The sequence below is a fragment of the Lissotriton vulgaris genome, chromosome 4_1 (assembly GCF_964263255.1).
Source record: "Lissotriton vulgaris chromosome 4_1, aLisVul1.2, whole genome shotgun sequence".
Classification (NCBI taxonomy): Eukaryota; Metazoa; Chordata; class Amphibia; order Caudata; family Salamandridae; genus Lissotriton; species Lissotriton vulgaris.
The window spans coordinates 1,249,007,308-1,249,026,082 of NC_141691.1; the positions used below are offsets into that span (position 1 = coordinate 1,249,007,308).

General features: G+C 47.1%; 1 protein-coding gene across 1 annotated transcript in view; it reads left to right on the top strand.

The window, feature by feature from the left end:
• Positions 1-18,775, top strand: part of RTTN (rotatin) — a 1,129,552-nt gene that overhangs the window by 578,221 nt on the left and 532,556 nt on the right. The window contains exon 28 of the mRNA XM_086965450.1: positions 17,472-17,626. Within this exon, the coding sequence (XP_086821576.1) occupies positions 17,472-17,626 (155 nt within the window). The remainder of the gene's footprint in view (positions 1-17,471; positions 17,627-18,775) is intronic.

An 18,775-nucleotide genomic window follows, 5' to 3' on the forward strand; every position in this document is an offset into this window, starting at 1 on the left:
AACCCGCAAGGGTGTCAGTTAAACACTGGAGCTGGATTTTCTCGGCAGGAGAAAAGACAGCCTCTCTCTCAGTGCGTCAGCAGGGAGGATCGGCTTTCTTTGGCACTCTCATCAGCAGGGCGTCGGGCAAGTAGATAGCCGATCTGCTCCAAACCACCGTGTGTTGCTTAAGGCAGATGTTCGTATATTTATACCTGGAAGGTGCCGAGTTTGACGTAAGGTTGGACATAAGACGTCACTAAGAACTGGCAGTTCTTCCAGGACTCCAGGAGTTCTAGGACAAATCAAAACAGAAGCAGGGGGAATTCCCGGGCTGCTGGAGGCTTGGTTTGTTTAAGAACGCGTTGTGCTTTCTAGGAGTCTATGGGAGTAGCCTTGCCGTATTTGGACTGCATTGGCTATGACTTAATATGGATATGATTCTTATGCCTTTATAAGGATATGATTTGTTATAACCACATAAGGGCATAAATCGGGAATGTCTATATTAGGGTCCTAGATACATTCGCAACACAGTACGCAGCAAGAATCTCAGGAAATGGATATCTGCTCTCTGGATCTACACTCATACTTCTAACATTGGGAAAACTCAACTGTGGACCTGTTTGCATCCCCCAAAAAAAGCAAAATGCCACAAAGTTGCCTCCAGGTATTGTTAAGGTGGACAGGGATATTTGCTCATGCATTCCCCCTCTACCATCGATTCCTCCTGTGATAAAAGAAAATGAGATAAGTGCACACATCAACCTTGTACGCTTTACTTCGAGATGTCTATTCAGCCTGCTGAAAGCTTCAACTTTGCCCAGACTTACACAGTAAATGCAAAGGGAATCTACTACTTCCTAACCTTAAGACACTCTGACTTGCGACCTGGCACCTGAGGCCTTACGATATGGGAACTTATATTTCTTCCGTACTGTATACATTTTCTAAAGGAGGCATGAAAACTTTACATTTGGACATGATAAGCTGCTGATTGGAAATACTGTAATTTACTGTTCCAATCTCCAGATGTATACAGTAAAAGCTACAGTTCAGCACATTGTTATGCCTGCAAAAACATGATTATCTTGCATATGAATGCAGGCTCATTTAGCAGTGTTAGACTTGTCATCGTTGCTGTGATCTTATCACAAACATTTTGCATTCTTCCCTCTTATTTTTCTGAAAACCATTATTGTTGACTTTAGGACTTTCACCACTCCTAAAGTGCTTGTGCGTTCTTCCTTAAATGTATTTGGTACTACATGTACCTAGGATCTGTAAATTAAATGCTACTAGTGGGCCTGCAGCCCTCATTGTCCCTCTGACTTACAGTAGCCCTTTAAAACATGCCTCAGGCCTGCCAATGCAGCCATTAGTGCATTTTTTAAACTGTCAATTTAATGTGGCAAAAAAAAACTTTTGCCATGCCTAAACCTTTTTTTCCAAAACATACAAGTCTCCCGTAAGATGGGGAACATGGCGGCAGTGAGCTGAGCTGCCGCGGTGCTCCGGCTCAGCGCTCCTACCTTCTATGAACTTGCAGTGACTTAAGGGCATTTTTATGTCGAATTGGTAGATCATAGTGAGGAAATTATTAATTCTTGCCTGAAAAGTGCCTTTTGTGCCGACATACTGCGGTATTCGCGTTCGTTACTCTCGAGGTCTGGGCGTTCTAGCTGATAGCGGACATCTTGATGTCCCTGCGACCCGTTGCTCCAGAGTCTCAGCGTTTTTCTGTGCTTCTACCGACTTTACTCCGTATGTGCTGGCAGAGGCGTGCTCGCCCCCTTCCATCGGGCGTGTGGAGGGAAGCTGGGTGTCATCTGCTGGAGTTGCGGCGGGCCAGCCGTTGGTTCGGCTAGGATCGCTGAGCTGGTTCCGGGCCGCCCTGGAGCTAAGAAGGGGGCGGCGGCTCCGGAGCCTTCTGAACGCCTCTTGCGGAGCAGGCTGCGCTACTGCAGGCCACGGCTTGGGGAAGGCAGCAAAGATCGCTGTGGATTTGCAGAAAAGCCTGGAGCAGCAGCAGGAGAAGCAGGGTGATCCGAGTGGCAGTCCGGTAATTAAGTTTGTCTTTGAGAGAGTGGAAGGTGCAGTGAGGGATATTGTGAAACCTGCATGGTTGCGGAGAAACCATCTATACACCTTTCACAGAGCATACTACTCTCCACATAGGCTGGCAAAGTTCGCTCAAGATTCCACTGTGGCTTGTGCTAGATGTGGCTTAATAAATGCTAAAGACACCCATATGTTTTTTGAATGCCCTTCTATCAGTACATTTTGGGACTCTATCAGTAAAGTACTTACATCATCTCTGGGTTTGCAAATTACAATTGATCTTCCCTGGCAATCCTGGGAGTAAGGGAGGAAGTGCGGAGCCCTGCAAACAATCTTCTCTTTTACTCAATATTGTTGGCCAGGAGAGAGATTTGCAAGAAATGGAAGGACCACCATCCACCTACACTTTTAGATTGGAGAGCCTCTGTCTTACAAGTATCCAAACTTGACTTGGTCAGATCTGGGAACAGGAATAAAAGGGCTTTTTGGCATTTGCTTGAATGGAACTAATTTCCGTTTTTTTTTTTTTCTTCTTTTTCCCCCGGTCTAATGATTAAGCTGCTGTGGTCTGCATCCCAAGATCTGGGTATGGCTCAGGATCGGCTCCCCATGTATGTCGGCACGCTAAAAACTGGGTTCAATGTATGGGTTCTTAGAGGTTCTCCTATGCTGAAGGGTGTTGGCATCAGGCAGCTTGCATAACCCTTACCAGTAGTATGAAACCATGGTGGAAAATGAGGACAAAAAAAAAAAAGTTTCCCGTAAGATAGGCCCTGAACAGACCCTAGGGCAGGATGCATTATATTTAAAAAGTAGGACATATATTTTTAAGTTTTACATTCCATGGTAGTGAAAAACTCCTAGATTTGTTTTACACTACTGCACTGCCTACCTCTCTCATGGGATACATTTGGCTTACCTTATCTCATTAAATAAGTGCTAACTTTTGATTGATAACAGGTAGACATGTCATATTTAGTCTAAATGAATTGTAATTTAAAGTTCCCTTTAAGTTAAAGTTGAATTTTAAGTCACATTTCTAAAAATAAAAATTTTGAAAATTGGCAATTTCTTGTCCTAACCATTTGGTGCCTGCTGTCAGTGTCCTGGGTCACACGACTGTGAATAGCTTGGAAGTTTGTCTTTCTGTATTCCTCCCAGACTGTGAGATGAAAAAGGGCTAGTTGTTGGCAGGATGGGACATCCTGTCAGGATTGTGGGGTGGAGCTGTTTCCTGTGGCAATTATATTTCTAAGGGCTGCTTCCAACACACTCACAAATGATCTTGACACTATTCTTTTGTCACCCCAGAAGTCTGGGAGCCTTGGCAGGGGAAGGTGAGACATTTCCAGAACCAGGTGTGAGGGTAGCTAGGATGTCAACTTCACTTCAAAGGCTGGCACCAGGTATACATATTGGACCTCCTAAACCACCTACTTGAGACTTGAGAAGGGCTGCCCTGTACTGTAAAGGACTGCGCTGTGCTTGAAGCCCGCCTTGGTTTTTTAGAAGACTGCCCTGCTGCTACCAGAGGACTGCCATGCTGCTTGAAGCATGATTTTGTTCTTCAGAGAACTGACCTGCTGGTTGAGGCCTCTCTTCGCTGCTTGAAGCAAAGAGGACTGCCTCCTTGAACCTAGGACTACCAGAGTAGCTCCAAGGGCTAGTTGGTTGGCATCCTGTGTGAGCTACAGGGACATAACCAGCTCCAGAGCATTGACGGTCTGGATTCAGGTCAAAGATCCAGCAATGCCTCATTTGTCTTGCAACGCCTCATTGGTCTAGCTTTAGATGGTCAACACCTTCCTGGACCACAGCTGGGTGTGATATAGGTGGGGAAAAAAGGTACGGACACTGAGGCTAAGGGTGTCCTCCAACATCAACAACAATAAGTAACAACCATAAGTAACAACCAGCTTATAAACCTGTACCTATATTTACAAAGCAAACATGCTGCACATGGCCTCTGCGGTGTTAGAGGGCTTCTCATGCCTAACCCTAAAAGTTGGGAGTTAGAAAAATTTTGACCAAAGAGTGGCCCTACCTGCCAACCGATCTGCCCAAGGTGCTTCAAAGGTCGATCTGACTTCGCAGTAGGTTCTGCTATCTTCTCCTCAGTCAAAAATCTTGCTCAGCCGGACCTCTAAACAAGAGTATTCAACCTTGAAACTTTGTCCCACCAGAGGTTTTCAACTTCTAAAAAGATGCTGTAGTCTGAAGGTGAAAACTTCACACGGCTTAAAGGCAACAGGCTCCCCATCGGCAACAACACGCTCCTCGGCCTAGAAATCCAGCTTCTCCCACTCCTCTTATTGTTGACTGCTTCACCGAGACCTCGTCCAGCACTCCCCGGTGACAACTCCTCCTCCTAAGTCACTGCTTGTTGCCTTGCCTCACTGAATACTACTTTCTCCTTGACTTTTTGCACAGATTCTCCCCCACCCCTCCAAAAAAAAACTTAAAGGCAAGCAGAGACTGGACCAAACCAATCCTTATGTAACTGAACAGCACTCCATCGTGGTCGTACTTAACTTTTGGCTTTGCCCCAGTCTCCCAAGAGCAGGTATCTGCGGTTGTTTTTTGTTTTTTTATCTTTTAGGCTCTATTTTAGACTTAAAACTTTAAAAATTAAAAACTCTGTTTCTACTGATTGGATTGAATTCATTTTAGTGTCATTTGATGTATTAGATTTCTCTATATTTTCCTAAATTGTTGTGGGACTTTCTTGTGTTTTTACTTTATTACAGTTTGCGTGCTGCATAAATACTTTGCACAGTGCCTCTAAGTTAAGCCTGACTGATTTTGCGCCTATCTACCGCAGGGTTAAGCACAGGTTAATATAGTGACTTTTGTGGTTCACCCTGACCAGGATTGTGTTGTTGCTAGAGTGTGGTTTCCACCCCCCTTAGAAGCAACATTTGTCTCATACCAAAATACGCCACTCAACTTTTAAAATTCCAGTCATCAAAGCATTCATGAAAGGCCTTAAAAAGGTAATCTTTCAGACTACTCCCAGTTCCCTCTGGGGATGTTAATTTTGCTCTCATTAAACTTAAGGTACCCCCTTTAAGCAACCACATTGATGGTTGCTGCAATTTTTATCTTCAAAGGTGGCATTTCTTATTAAGTTATTACCTCTCTTACAAGATTTAGTGAGCTTAAAGCACTAGATGGTAGGGAGTGTGCACTGTTTTTTAATCTGCAGCACTGGTGGCTGCAATTCGGTTAAAATGTTTTCCTTTCTGAACAAGATTATCATATATTAACAACTGTGATGAAGAAGCAGAACCAAATAGTAAAATTTCAGGCACAAGACTTATTTCATTGGCAATTTTTTGCGGATTAAAATAATCTTTCAAATATCACACCAATGTAAAAAAAAAAACCTCCCCAGCCTCTGCGTGGCTGAGAACGCAATACCCACAAACACAATGGGTGTGCAGCCAGAGGTCGGGCAAGTCCATCACCGCCCCTCAGCTACAGCCTCCAGGCCTCTTTAGTTTGCCCTTGAGCCAACGCTGGCAACCAATGGGAGGCAGGATATGCCATCTCCTGCACCGCTGGAGATCAATAACATCCGGCTCGTGAGTTCTCCAGATAGTCCGAAGGGGCTACTCCCTCCCTTTCATGCGCACCCCTCCACCCATCCCACCCACTTGCGACAAGCTGATGTAGGACCATCTCTCCTTACTCTGCCAGAAAGTTGCGGCTCTATTGGCCAAGACAGCCATAGAGGGGGTGACGACTCCAGAAGTAAGCCGTGTTTTTTATTCCCACTACTTTCCTTTGCCAAAGAAGGACAAAGACCATCGTCCTATCCTATCCAATAGCTTGAGCTTGGGAACGTGTATAGAACGTGTATAGCATCAACAGTATTGGTTCTCGGTCACGTGAGACACGAGCAGGCAGGCAGAGCAGAGCAGAGTAACGGAGCTACGGAGCGAGCCGCGAACTGCGGCGAATCGCTGTGAGCTACGCTCTTCCTCCCCAACCCCCCCTGAGGTGCCGCTTACTGTTTACCGTCGCCATCCTTGTGCTGATTCCGATTCTGGTGGCGGTGCAGTGCAGGGGAAGCGCACAGGCTGTTCTCAGTGCTTTGTGTGCTCCTGACCAACGAGGAGCAATGAGGAGCAATCAGCCGCGGCTAGCGGAAAAGCGAGGAGAGAGGGGCGCGAGTGGGGCGAAGCACCGGCAGGCTGAGCCTGGGGAACCTGTGGCAGTACAGCACAAGAGCACCACAAGAGCACGGAGTGGAGCGGTGCTGGTGCAGTTGCACTGCCGGTGCCTGGAGATGGAGCTGCGGTAGAGCCGAGTCCTTGCACGCTCGGCAAGTCCGCCCCCTCCATCCCGCCAAGCCAAGCCAAGCTAAGCTCAGGTGGTTTTGGGAGCTTTGGGAGTTGCTGGTACTCCCTGAGGAGAACTAGTTCCAACGTCCAACGTCAGGTCTTGCAGCTCACCTAGCAGCTCGTCAGCCCGCTGGAGGAGACCAGAGGAGTCAGGCTCCGAGCCGCGTGCAGGTGTGAGCGCTGAGTCCCGCGCTGTGAGAACAAAACCGCCGCTAGCCCTCAGCTCCAGGGAGGAACTCCAAGGTCAGGAAAAGCTGCGGAAAAGCAGCAAGACCTCCAGGGAACCCTGCAAGCCGCAGCAGCAGCAGCCGATACCTGGTGAGTCGGTGACCCGGGGGTGGGCAGCAGCGGCGTTTGCGATCGGCAGCACATATGAATTCTCACGACATCTTACGGTGGTGGTATAAGGCATAAGGCATCACAGGGCTCCACAAGGCTTTTCAGCATACGCGAGCGAGGCTGCCGATAGAGGCGGCCGCTGAGTAAGAGCCTGGGGGGTGGCCGGAAGGCTGCTCGACTAGGTCTTGCTCACCTGTGGTCCTCCCCACGTGCACCGCTCGCAACAGCAGCGACTTCCCTTTGACCTCTTAGTGCGCCAGCCTGCCTTAGACCGTCCGACAGCCTGCCATTACAAGATAGTCTCCGCCTAGAAAATACCTGCCACTCCTCGTGCGTGCCATCAACCACCAGCCGCCAGTTGCACCTAGCTGCCAGCAACTAGCAATCACTAGCATTCACCGGCTACATCTGTGAACAACCCAGGAAATCCCAGCTATCTGACCAATTGGTTTCTAGTAGGTCTCAATAGAAGGCACAGCCACACCATCGGCGCAAATTACAACTACAACTATAACTCCTGTTAGGGTCGTGTATAAGCCTAAGCACAAGCAGATAAGGTCCAAACAGAGAGGCGTCAACCAATCAGAGCAATGAGATCAGGTAGAGTCAGACTCAGGAGGATCCACTTATGTCTGCTATGGAAACACCATCTTCAAATCAAATTTCAACTTCACTTCCAATTCCGACGACAAATAAAAATGATCAGGCAAATACTCCCCTGGGTTCACTCCGGCCAACTTCGGCCCATCAGGGCTCAAATAGGCCTGCACAAATTGAATCATCGTTAACATCAAAGTCCTTACCAAAGACCTCACCAACAACGCCGAATAATCTTATAATCATCGACGGCCTCCCAGCAAAGAAAGGGTCATGTTCTTTTCAGCCCAAGATTTATACCAAATTCTTCTTTCTTAAAGACCCGGGGACAGCAATCTACTCCAAGTCTGGGAACATTCGTGACCTTCAACCTCCGCTCCTACAAGCTGAATCTCCCTGTAGCCACACAGTGATGAGCCACGACGGCCCACCCCAACCGGCCAACGTCTTCTTTCCATCTAGGAACGGGGCCGCAGCGGGTAATTACACACAAACATCACCTGATCTACAAAAAACTGCTGCCGACTCCATTCTAGCTGATCATGATCCTCTCACGCTCAACCCCCTGGGAAGGACTCGGACAATAAAAATTCCCGAAGAGTTTGGAGCCCTCCATTGAATGCCATTCTCCTTGAAGCGGTAACTGATAGACATCTGGTCAAGCAGAGAGAGATCCAACGCAGAAATCTCAGTCTACTGTCCTTAGGAAGCAAAAACGCGCCAATGGTATTCTAGGCCATGATACACAGAGAGGAGGCAAGAGACGATGCGCCCAATCTCCAGCCTGTCAGCAGTTCACCAATTGCAGCGAAGTTTACCCGAGATGAGTGCATGGTTTCTCAAAAGGACGCCAAAGGACAAGGAGGCGAGCCTCCATCCCCCCACCTCCCAAGATCCCCCCTGTCCCCGACCAAAATACTTCACTCGAACCTGAGTTGTATCAGTGTTCAAATACCTCCAAATACTAGGCCAGCAACACCAATGGCATTACCAACGGCATCTCAACGCCACACTTTATTGCTGTTTAACAATTCCCATTCCATAAAAAATTCCATCAATGATGACATGTCCTCAATAGCAGTCCAGGAGTGGGAGGAATTAGTCGCTACATACAACCGCAACCCTCCTGAAGGGAAACTGACTACCAGCGCTTCACCTAAAAAATAAAGGCACTTCAGCTTAGACAAACCAGCCCTCAACACTCCATGGATAACAATCCTAAATACCCTGCAATACTCGGCCACCGCTCTGGACTTCCAATCACAAAAAATGGACTTACAACTTTCCGTCCAGCAATCAATGGCTGATTCCATCTCTGGGATTGATCGGAAAATCTCGGAATTGAACGGCCTCATAAGGCGAGGCCAAGACGCCGTCTTTGCAGCTCAACCATCTCCGTCAAAACTGTCACCCTGCGACCCTCTCCTAGACAAGCTCTCATCTCTTCCATTGATGCTAGGGGTCTTGATAAGTGACCTAAAATCAACAGCCCTTCAAACCCTAAAGCCACAAACCCCTGACCCAATTCCAGCACCCTCTGTGATGACAACATGGCCAGTGACCAAGCCCCCTGCCACCATCTTACCCTCAGTTCAATCACTATCTCCTGGATTACAGGAAACAGAGTCAACGCCTACCACTCGGATCATAGCTGATCCCCCTTCACACTCAAATGCTAGGTCCCGGAGAAAGAATAAAAGGAAAGGCAGGTATCGGGCACTAACATGCGCCATGCATAAGGTTGAAGATCATTCGAGCTCCTCTCCCTCGTCAGCCACTGTTACCCAGAGCCTGACAACCAATCTCCAGCCATCTCCACTGCACGAGGTCCCACGTAGTACCCCTTTAGTGTCTCTATCACAGAGTGCAAAACCAGGTCTCAAATGTACAAAGAAATTGTCACCTATAAAATACAAACAGAAACTTTTACAATTCAAACCAATACAACTAGGCCAAAACACTGCCTCCACAAAACCCAAACCAGCTGATGAGGCCTCAATAACAGGATACGATGACACCCCCATGGCCAACGTCATGGAGATACCCCAACAGCCCACATAGAAACTAAACAGCACATTGGGGTTAACGAGGTTAGGCAACGACCAAAGTGGGCTCTCCCCTGCCTCAGATATAACATCCTCAAGTTCTTAGACTGAACAGATGCAACAGGAGAACAAGAGTCCAGCAATAGTCTCAGCAACAACGAAGCACCCGAGCATCCCAACTTCAATCTTTTTCATTCCTGAATATAGATCTAGAGGCAAGGAAGATATATTGAACAGGAGCAACATTTTAAAACTAATGCACTTACTAACAAACCTTGCAAAAATCAGTTCCACTGACCTCCTGCAAGTAGGGTTTCAGTCTAACACCTCCCCTCAATGCCCAGACATAACAAAAACAACTTGGAACTCTTCGGAGACAGCGCATAAAATAATGAAAGAAGAAGCAATGTTCCAACAATGGGGGATTGTCCTGAAGCTCGAAAAGCAACCCTGTTACCCGACTCCTCTTCTACCCCCTACTTGGTCACAATCTCAAAAAAACATCAGTTTGATACTAAAGGGAGCCAGGAGCAGCTCACCTGGGTCTCTCACCGGAACCACAAAAAGTCCTCGGCTTGCACAAAACAAAAACCATGGAAGTCAACTCTTGTTTAAATCCGACCACAATTGGAAGTCAATTCAGCGCACAATCCGCATCACGACTGCAGACAACTGACAAATAGGGCAAGTTCTCTCCAATCACTCAGCAAGGGGCAGGGATATAAGAATCTGTTCCTGGAATATCAACGGCCTAGAAAGCAAAAAGACTGATCCTCAATTTTTACAATATCTACTCACATTTGACCTCCTATTATTACAAGAAACCTGGGAAGACAAAGCATTCGACCTTCAGGGGTTCACGTCCAGCTCCATACCGACGCAGATCGGGAGGGTTGACGGTCCTCGCCTCTATATCAACAATAGGCAAAATCGAGGCAATGGACTTTCGCATTTCTCCACCAAGTGCCATCCAGGTGGTAAAGCTCTCACTTGGGCTAAAAATGCAGCCCAAAGAAGCAATCATAATCAACACCTATGTCCATCCCAAGCAGAAACATAAGACGGTAGAAGAGCTGGTGAAAGTTTTAGAAAAAATAAGGGAAGCCAGAGTGTCTGATCTATTCATCGTGGCTGGTGACTTCAAAAAGCTTCTCATCAGCAAAGATCAAGACAGCGACCTCATTCAAGAACTAAACACAGCATGGGGCTTGCCGCCTCAAGGCGCCATAAATAATATCACCCGAACGAAGCTTTCGAAAAAATTCCTTCTCCATTTGGAACAACTCAATCTAAGGGCCTTAAACGGTCGTTACGCCGAAGACGACCCCCCAGTAGCCACCTTCCACTCTAACTTGCATACCTCGCACCTCGACTACATCTTCGTTTCTCTGAACATGTTTTGTTGGGTTTCTTCCTTCAAAATAGGACCTAGCGACCTCAGTGACCACTTGCCTTTAGTGGCTGAAAAAAGACCTAGCTCGAAACTGGAAATTGCGCCCTTTACTGGCCCAGCCACAGACGTTAGTTCAAACTTAAATCGGCTACGGTGTTACTCCGGCAACATTGACTCCATCAACCTCACAGCGAAAACCCTTTTTTCCCAAATTTCTGGGTCCTCAACCAAGCTGTCGGACGTCTGGCAAAACTTCATCGATGCCATGATGGGGAAAATGAGAAGTATGGTGTCCAAAAATCCGGGCCAAACAAAGGGGTCTTCGGTCTGGAAACATCTAACCACGGACATGAAAGCACAAAAATGAATAATAAATCAAACCTTGAGACTAATGAGAAAGGACCAGGCAAACTGCAGCTTGCAAACAGTTCTGCGGGAAGCTAAAAAAACAGCTCAAATGGATGAAATGGGAAAGTCAAAAGCAAAGAAATGACGATTTTTGGGTAAAACTAGTCCACGAGGGGAAGCAGAAAAATAGCTCCAGGTTTTGGCAAATGGTAAAAAGGTTGCAGAACCCTGACCATTTAGGGCAAAACTCTCATATATCAGAGGAAGTATGGACAAAATACCCATTATCACACTTCAATGAGGATGACACTACAGGTGCCATGGCAACAATGTCTCCTGGCATAACACCTTTAAGGCCTGGAAACGAGGAACAACTCAATTATCACATGGTCGCGAGCATACAAGAAACATGGGAGTGTGAAGGAATAAGGCTAACGAAACCTGACCACCCAAGAGAGGAAGAAAGACCAGCAAAGGACCATGAGCAAGAGCGAATGAAAATAATCCCAGCAGACATCAGTCGGCAAATAAAAAAAGGGAGACCCAATGGAGCGCCAGGGCCAAACGGAATACCATCTATGCTGTACAAATCAGATGCGGGTTTTTGGAGTGCATCTCTGGCCCCAATATTCACCAACATAAACTTCACTTTGACGCTTCCTGACTCATGGCATGGGTCCGTCATAAGTCCTATTTACAAACACGGGAACAAGAGCCATCCAAATAGTTACTGTCTTATTGCTTTGTTTGATGTTGAAGCAAAATACTTTGCAGGACTTATCCTGGAGGAATTATCATCATGGGCCTCCGAAAATGCTATCATCCCGCTTAATCAAACGGGTTTCTGCAAAGGCCAAGGGACAATAACCAACATCATGGCTCTGTCCCTCCTGATTAGTGCAGCAAAAGCAGCTAAGTCACCCTTATTCCTTACATTTATTGATTACACTGCCGCCTTTGATCACGTGGATCGTAACAAACTTTGGCAGAAACTCTACAATTTGGGCATTCCGAAGCGCCTCTTAGACGTCCTAATACTGCTACACTCCAATATCTGGATTAAAATCAAGCTTGGGGCAGGCACACATGTCTCAAAGCCGATCGGGACGACAAAGGGATTAAAACAGGGTTGCCTACTAGCGCCCATTTTATTTAATCTCTTCCTAGCGGATCTGCCTGCAGAATTAGAAAAATGCCGCAACCACGCACCCAAGTTAGGGAAAATCACCCTCTCAAATCTGTTATATGCCTACGACCTTGTGCTGATAAGCCGCTCTCAAGTAGGTCTCCAGCACCTCCTGAACGCAACCTATGCCTTCTCAGCAAAGAACCCCCTCCAAATAAATCTTAATAAGTCAAAGTCCATGACGGTCAATTATAGGAAAAAACTGAATCCTTGCTGGTACCTGAATGGAGAAAAACATGACAGGGTAGCCTCATACAAATATCTGGTTGTCCTCTTGGACTCAAACAACAACTCTAGACCTCAACTCCACTCCATCCGAGGGAAAGCCACAATGACTTACCTGGCACTAAAATCTCTAAAGGCAAAACTCCCTGATCTCACACTAAAACCATTCCTTGAAAACTTGTGTGCGAAACGACAACCAACGCTCACGTATGGGAGTGAATCACTTCATGGGAAGGATGCCGAACTGCTGGACATAGTCATAGCCTACTCCTATAGGGCCATTTTCTACCTTCCTACATATGTCACCCCTGCCTAGATTCATTTGGAATTCAGTATTATCAGACAAACTCTAGAAAGGCAGAGTGCGTACGTAGCAAGCTGGCGCAAAATCCGCAATGCAGAGGCCGACTCCCTAAATGCCAACATATGGGTTGAGCTACTACGGCACCGCACGTCGTTGCATAGATCTTTTTGAATCAATTGAAGTCCTAGGTTTGTCTGGCACTTGGGAAACGTCTACAGACCTCCAGTCCTTTAAAAAACTGGCCAAAAAATCAGCAGGCAGTATCTCTGCGATTGAAGATAAGAAAGACTTAGCAAACAGAGCGCACGGATGGACAACCCTGGGTGGATATGGCAAAACACAGCCACAAGCATATCTTAACATCGGGATGAAAATACAAGTTAAAGAAAAGTTTTTAAAACTACGCCTTGGTGTAATCCCGATACTGCAGCACCTGCCCCCCTGGGTGAGACCACCCGCTTTACAACAGTGTTGTCTGTGCAAGTCCGGCATAGAGGATATTGTCCACGTGATATGTATATGCCCTAGACTGAGGGACTTGAGGCGCAACCTCCTGCTTCCATCCTTTAAGTCACATGCTGTACGGACCTGTAGGCAGGCAGTTATACTATGCTTTACCTCTAGCAACACAAAATTTTACTGCCAGGTCGTGAAGTTCTTTGACTCAATAAGAAAAAGACTTGATACCGTTTGAAGTTCTTCACTAGCACCTGAGGAAATTTTTGATCCGATCACAGCAATGCAGTGTTCTTTTTAATCCTAACTACAGATTGTTTTTTTAATGTCGCTACTGGTATTTTATATTTTTGTAAAGATTTTAATTAATCATGTACAAATAAAAATATTACTTACTTACTATTACATCGTCCTGGTTGCAGCTCCTCTGCGGAGATCTGGGGTGCCACTCTTTCCCTAGCTCAACGACTGGCGGTTGAAGGCGGGCTCGCCCCAAACAGTCGTCTTCCCACCTCCAGACTATGGCAGACCGCATGCACTCACTGGTGTTCACTATCAATGTGCTTAAGTCACACCAGCCCCACTCTCAGAAGCTCCCTTTCATCTGAGCTGTTATGGACACATTTCATATTTCAATTTTGGGCTCGTCCTCCCGAACGGAGAGTCCAGGATATTCAGGCTATGATACAGATTTTTCAGCCTCTATCCTGGGTTTCGGGGAAACTGACTCTAAGGCTACTGGGTCTCATGGCCTCCTACTTGTGACACATGCCCTCTGGCATATGCAGGCTCTGCAGTGGGACCTGAAGTTCCATTGGGCGCAGAATCAAGGGAATTTCTCCAACAAGGTCCAGATCTCAGAGGGAACTGCAAAAGCTCTGCAGGGGTGGTTAGCAAACCGTGTTTGGTTCAGCTGCAGACACCTCTCCCTTGCCCAACCAGATCTGCCAGAAGTTACAACTGCGTCACTCCTGGGATAAGATGACATCTGGGAGAGGTGGAGATCAGAAGCCTATGGCCTTTGGCAAAATCTGGACTCCACATCAATCTGTTGGAGCTCCGAGAGATCCTGCTTGCATTGAAAGCCTTTCTATCATCCATCAAGGAAAGGCTAGTGCAAGTGTTCACGGACAACACCACCGCCATGTGGTACTGCAACAAGCAGGGTGGGATGGGGCCATGGACCCTTTTGTCAAGAGGCCCTGCACCTCTGGACATGGCTGGAACATCAGGGGATATCCTTGGTGGTTCAACGCCTGGCGGGCTCTCTAAACGCCAGGGTGGACGAACTCAGCCGAAGATGCCCAGCGGATCACGAATGGCCATCCGGAGGTGGTGCAAGATCATTTCCAGCAGTAGAAAGAGCCTTGGTTAGATCTTGTTGCCACCGTTGAGAACGCACATCAGCAGTTCTGCATGCTGGAATTTCCAAGGAGGCTCTCGCTCAGAGCCACTTTTCGTCTCGAGTGGAGCTCAGGCCTCCTTTACGCCTTTTCTCACCTACCACTTCTGCCCAGAATTCTCAAGAAGATCATAAATGACCAGTCCCAAGTCCTCCTTGTTGCTCCTGACTGGACTCAGAGTTTGGTGTCCCAAGATTTTGAGCATGGCCCTCAGTCCTCTGATCAGACTGCCTCGTCTGGAGGATCTTCTGTCGCAGCAGCAGGAGAGGGTTCTCCACCGAAACCTGTTAAAGCACTGCCTTCATGCATGGCAATTGAGCGAAGGCAATTGACAGTGTTCGACCTTCTGCATAAAGTCTGTAATGTCATCTTGGAAACCAGGCGTCCCTCCACTAAGAGGGTATACGCCTAAAGTTGGGGCAAGTTTGTTGCAGAAATACAGGTTGACCCCTTATTTAAAATATTTGGATTATATAGATATCTGGTCGCACTGGGCCAGGTCAAAATCACAAGTTAAGGCCGACTGCGATGGAGCCAGGGTCCGCTAGAGCAACCAGATTAGTCCTGCTGAAGTTTAGCTTCTCAAGTCAGCACCAAGAGTCCTGTTTGCGTGGAAGGGGGCCTTAATGAGAAGGGAGAGCATTGTGGGAGTCTGCTGGAGTAACGTTAAGAGCAGGCGAGGGGTCACGGACGGTCGCTGCTGGAGCTTCGCGTTGGTGGTCCCCGCGTGCGGTGGATGCTGTAGTACCAAGAGGTGGCTGACCAGAGCTTTGTGCTGAATCGTAGCGTGGATGGCAAGGTCTTTGTGTGTGTGGGTCTCTTCCCGGTCATGAAGAGCCCAAAAACTTGACTACAGTTCTCAGCCACACCAAGAGTCCAAGACCTGAGGGGCTCCACTTGAGGATCAGGAACTCACTTCAGCTGGGCCCAGAGGCTTGTTTAGGATGTTGAAGAACCTTTTATGTCCCTGAAGCTCAGATCAGGAGGCCAGCATACTAGCCTTTTGGGCCATTCTGGTAGCCCAGGGTTCAAAATGAAGTTGCAGGTCCTGCTCACCACTCCTAGGCAAGAGGATAGCAGGGCAGAAAGGCAAGGGTCAAGCAGAGCATCAGTCCAGCAGAATAGAAGCCCTTCCAGCAGTACAGCCGTCCTGCTTCCTGGCAGAGTCCACAGGACCAGAAGTGTCCCAAAGAGAGGGTGCCTGTCCTGGCTCCAGACCAACTACGGTGGGTATGCAGTCCTTTGTGTGGAAACAGGACACAGCCTATCCAAGTGTAAATAGGGCTGAGCCCAGCTCTGCCCTCCCATTCTGCCAATGATGACCCATCTAGGCACACCTAAGCTCTCTATTGTATGTGGCTGTCTTGGAGGACTACACAAAGCCAAACTGTCGGTTACACCCACTCATGTGACCCAGGGACAGACTACAGGCAATAAATGGCTAAGGCACGAAAATGCCAATTTTCTAAAAGTGGCAATTTGAAAATTGTAATTTTAAATCTGACTTTACTATAAAAGAGGATTTCTCATTACGATTACTAAGACACCAAACATGAACTGATTACATGTTCCCATTTGGAAATTACAGCTTATTAAATGTAATAAGGTAACTCCCATGTTAATTTATGGGACAGGTAAGGCCTTGCAGTAGTGAAGAAACTAATTTATGAGTTTTTCACTACCAGGACATTTAAAACTTAAAGTTCCATGTCCTACGTTTTAAATACATTGCTAACTGCCTTGTGGGCTGTTTAGGAACTACCGTAGGGGTGATTTATAAGTATTAAAAAGGAAGGTTTGGGCCTGGCAAAAGGTTTATTTTCCATGTTGAAATAGCAGTTTAAAACTGCACACACATACGTTGCAATTGCAGGGCTGAGACAAGTGCTACTTATGTGGGTGGCACAATCAGTGCTGCAGGCTCACTAGTAGATTTCAATGTACAGGCCCTGGGAGCATGTAGTACCACTTTACTAGGGTCTTAGAAGTAAATTGAATATGCGAATTGGATATAAGCCAATTCTACCACGTTTTAGGGAGGGGGCTCAAGTGCTTTAGCACTGGTAAGCAGTGGTAAAGTGCACAGTCCTAAAGCTAGCAAAAACGAATTCAGCAAAAAGTAGAGGGTAAGGCAAAATGTTTGAGGGTGACCCTGCAGGGAAGTCCAGGTCCCACAAGCCTGATTTCACTTTTGTTGAATTATGAGTAGTAGACGGGCAGATTGTTTCTCATTCATATGCCACATTCTTTGTGTAAATTCCACGTCTGATTAAGTCGTTTTGTGTTTCATCAGTTTTCAGAATGTTATGTTATAGAGGCTTTTGTAACGCGCTCTGTTACTAAAAAAATAGTATCCTGGCGCGGAAGAGGTGCGAGGCAAACAGAGCAGGGGAGACCCTATACAGTGATGTTAAAAAGGTGGGTCTTCAATCCCTTTTTGAACAGAGTGATAGATGGGGCTGTTCTTATCTGGAGCGGAAGGGTGTTCCATGTTCTGGCTGCTCTAACAGAGATAGATTGGCCACCGAGCCTGCTGTATTTGAATTTTGGGACAGTCATTTGGTGCAGATTAGCTGATCTGAGGGGGCGGTTTGGGACATATAGGGAGAATCTTTTCCTCAGGTAAGTTGGGCCCGTTTGATTGACAGCTCGGTAGGCGAGGACAAGGATTTTAAATAGAATCCTATGGGCAACTGGGAGCCAGTGTAGGGTACGGAGAGGTGAGAATGCAAACTTCCTTATGTGCTCTGACATGATTGAAAAATTTCCTTGTTTTTATTTATTTTCAGAACCCAAATCCACTTCTAGATCTGCTGGAGCAGAGCGAATCCCAGGGTAAAAATGAGTCTGATGATGCACATATTGCTGTAAGACACCATCTTCAAAAACAGCTTGTGTTGTTTTTCAATACCCTACTGGCCAGCTTCATGTCTGTGACTGACAGGTATGTGTGGTCTTTTTTTAATTTATTTATTTATGATAGTGTTCCTTTCTTTTTCCCATACTGAGTTAATGACTTGTCCTGAACTCCCATATCTATTTCAAGTGTTGTCAATTAGAAGTCTATTTATAGGTTTTCAGCTAGGATACAAAGGTGTTTGCACACACTAGAGTGAAATAGTTTCGCAGCCACTCAAGCTGTATATCATTTGTTTTGCTTGAACAGAGCTTTCTATGTGGCAATTCACATTTCTCATTTTTGCACAATTATTCAAAAAGGTGCACATGAAGTCTTATCTGCAGCTGTTCTAGATTCCTAAATTCAGGACCTGCAGGCTGATAAGTTAAGTCTGGGCATGAAGTCTCACTTAATTTTTGCCTAGGGGAGAGTAGGTTAGAAAATATCTTGTAGAAGACATTTCCTTCTTGAACTTGACAGCAGCTCTTCCCAGGCACAGACAGCAGAGCTCACATCACACATTAGCTAAACACTAGAATTTGTCCAGTTCCACGTTTTCGCTTTGACCATTAGCTGCAGGAGTGAGAGGGAGGACAACGAGCTCATGGTTTCCCGCCATTTCTCCTGGCTCCCCAGTCACTGACTTTAGCCGCCACCGACTTCAGCACAGTTCATCTCGCCGGAGCTTCAATCAAACCCAACTCCATCCGATCGAGGCCGCCAAGTCTAGTGCCGAATTCACCTCTTCAGCATCCAGCGGGCAAGTGCAACCGAGCGCAACTGAGTGCCCCCAAGCCTCGGCCTGCCCTCTCCAGTGCCTGGGTCGGCCCGTTTACCCTGAGATTCGCCAGGCGGGCGCCCAGGAGGAGGAGAGTGCTGTGGCTTTGGCTGCATGACCACACTGGCTGCGCGGCCACTCTGCAAGACAGACGGCAGGCGGAACAGAGCACCACGATTCTCGGCCATTTAGCCCGTCCCTAGGTACAGGTGAGCGTGCTTGAGTGTGTAAATCGAGCGCAGTCCTTCACTAGGAAGGCTGCCAAGCGTGAGCTCGGTGACCCCGCGGAGGCGGCCTGGCTAGGTCTGAGTGCAGCTTGCAGCTCATCGGTCAGCCCCGCTCATAGAGCCACCGCTCAAAAGCTCTCCAACTTGTGACCTGCTGCTTGCACCTTTCAATTTTTAATTTTACTTTTT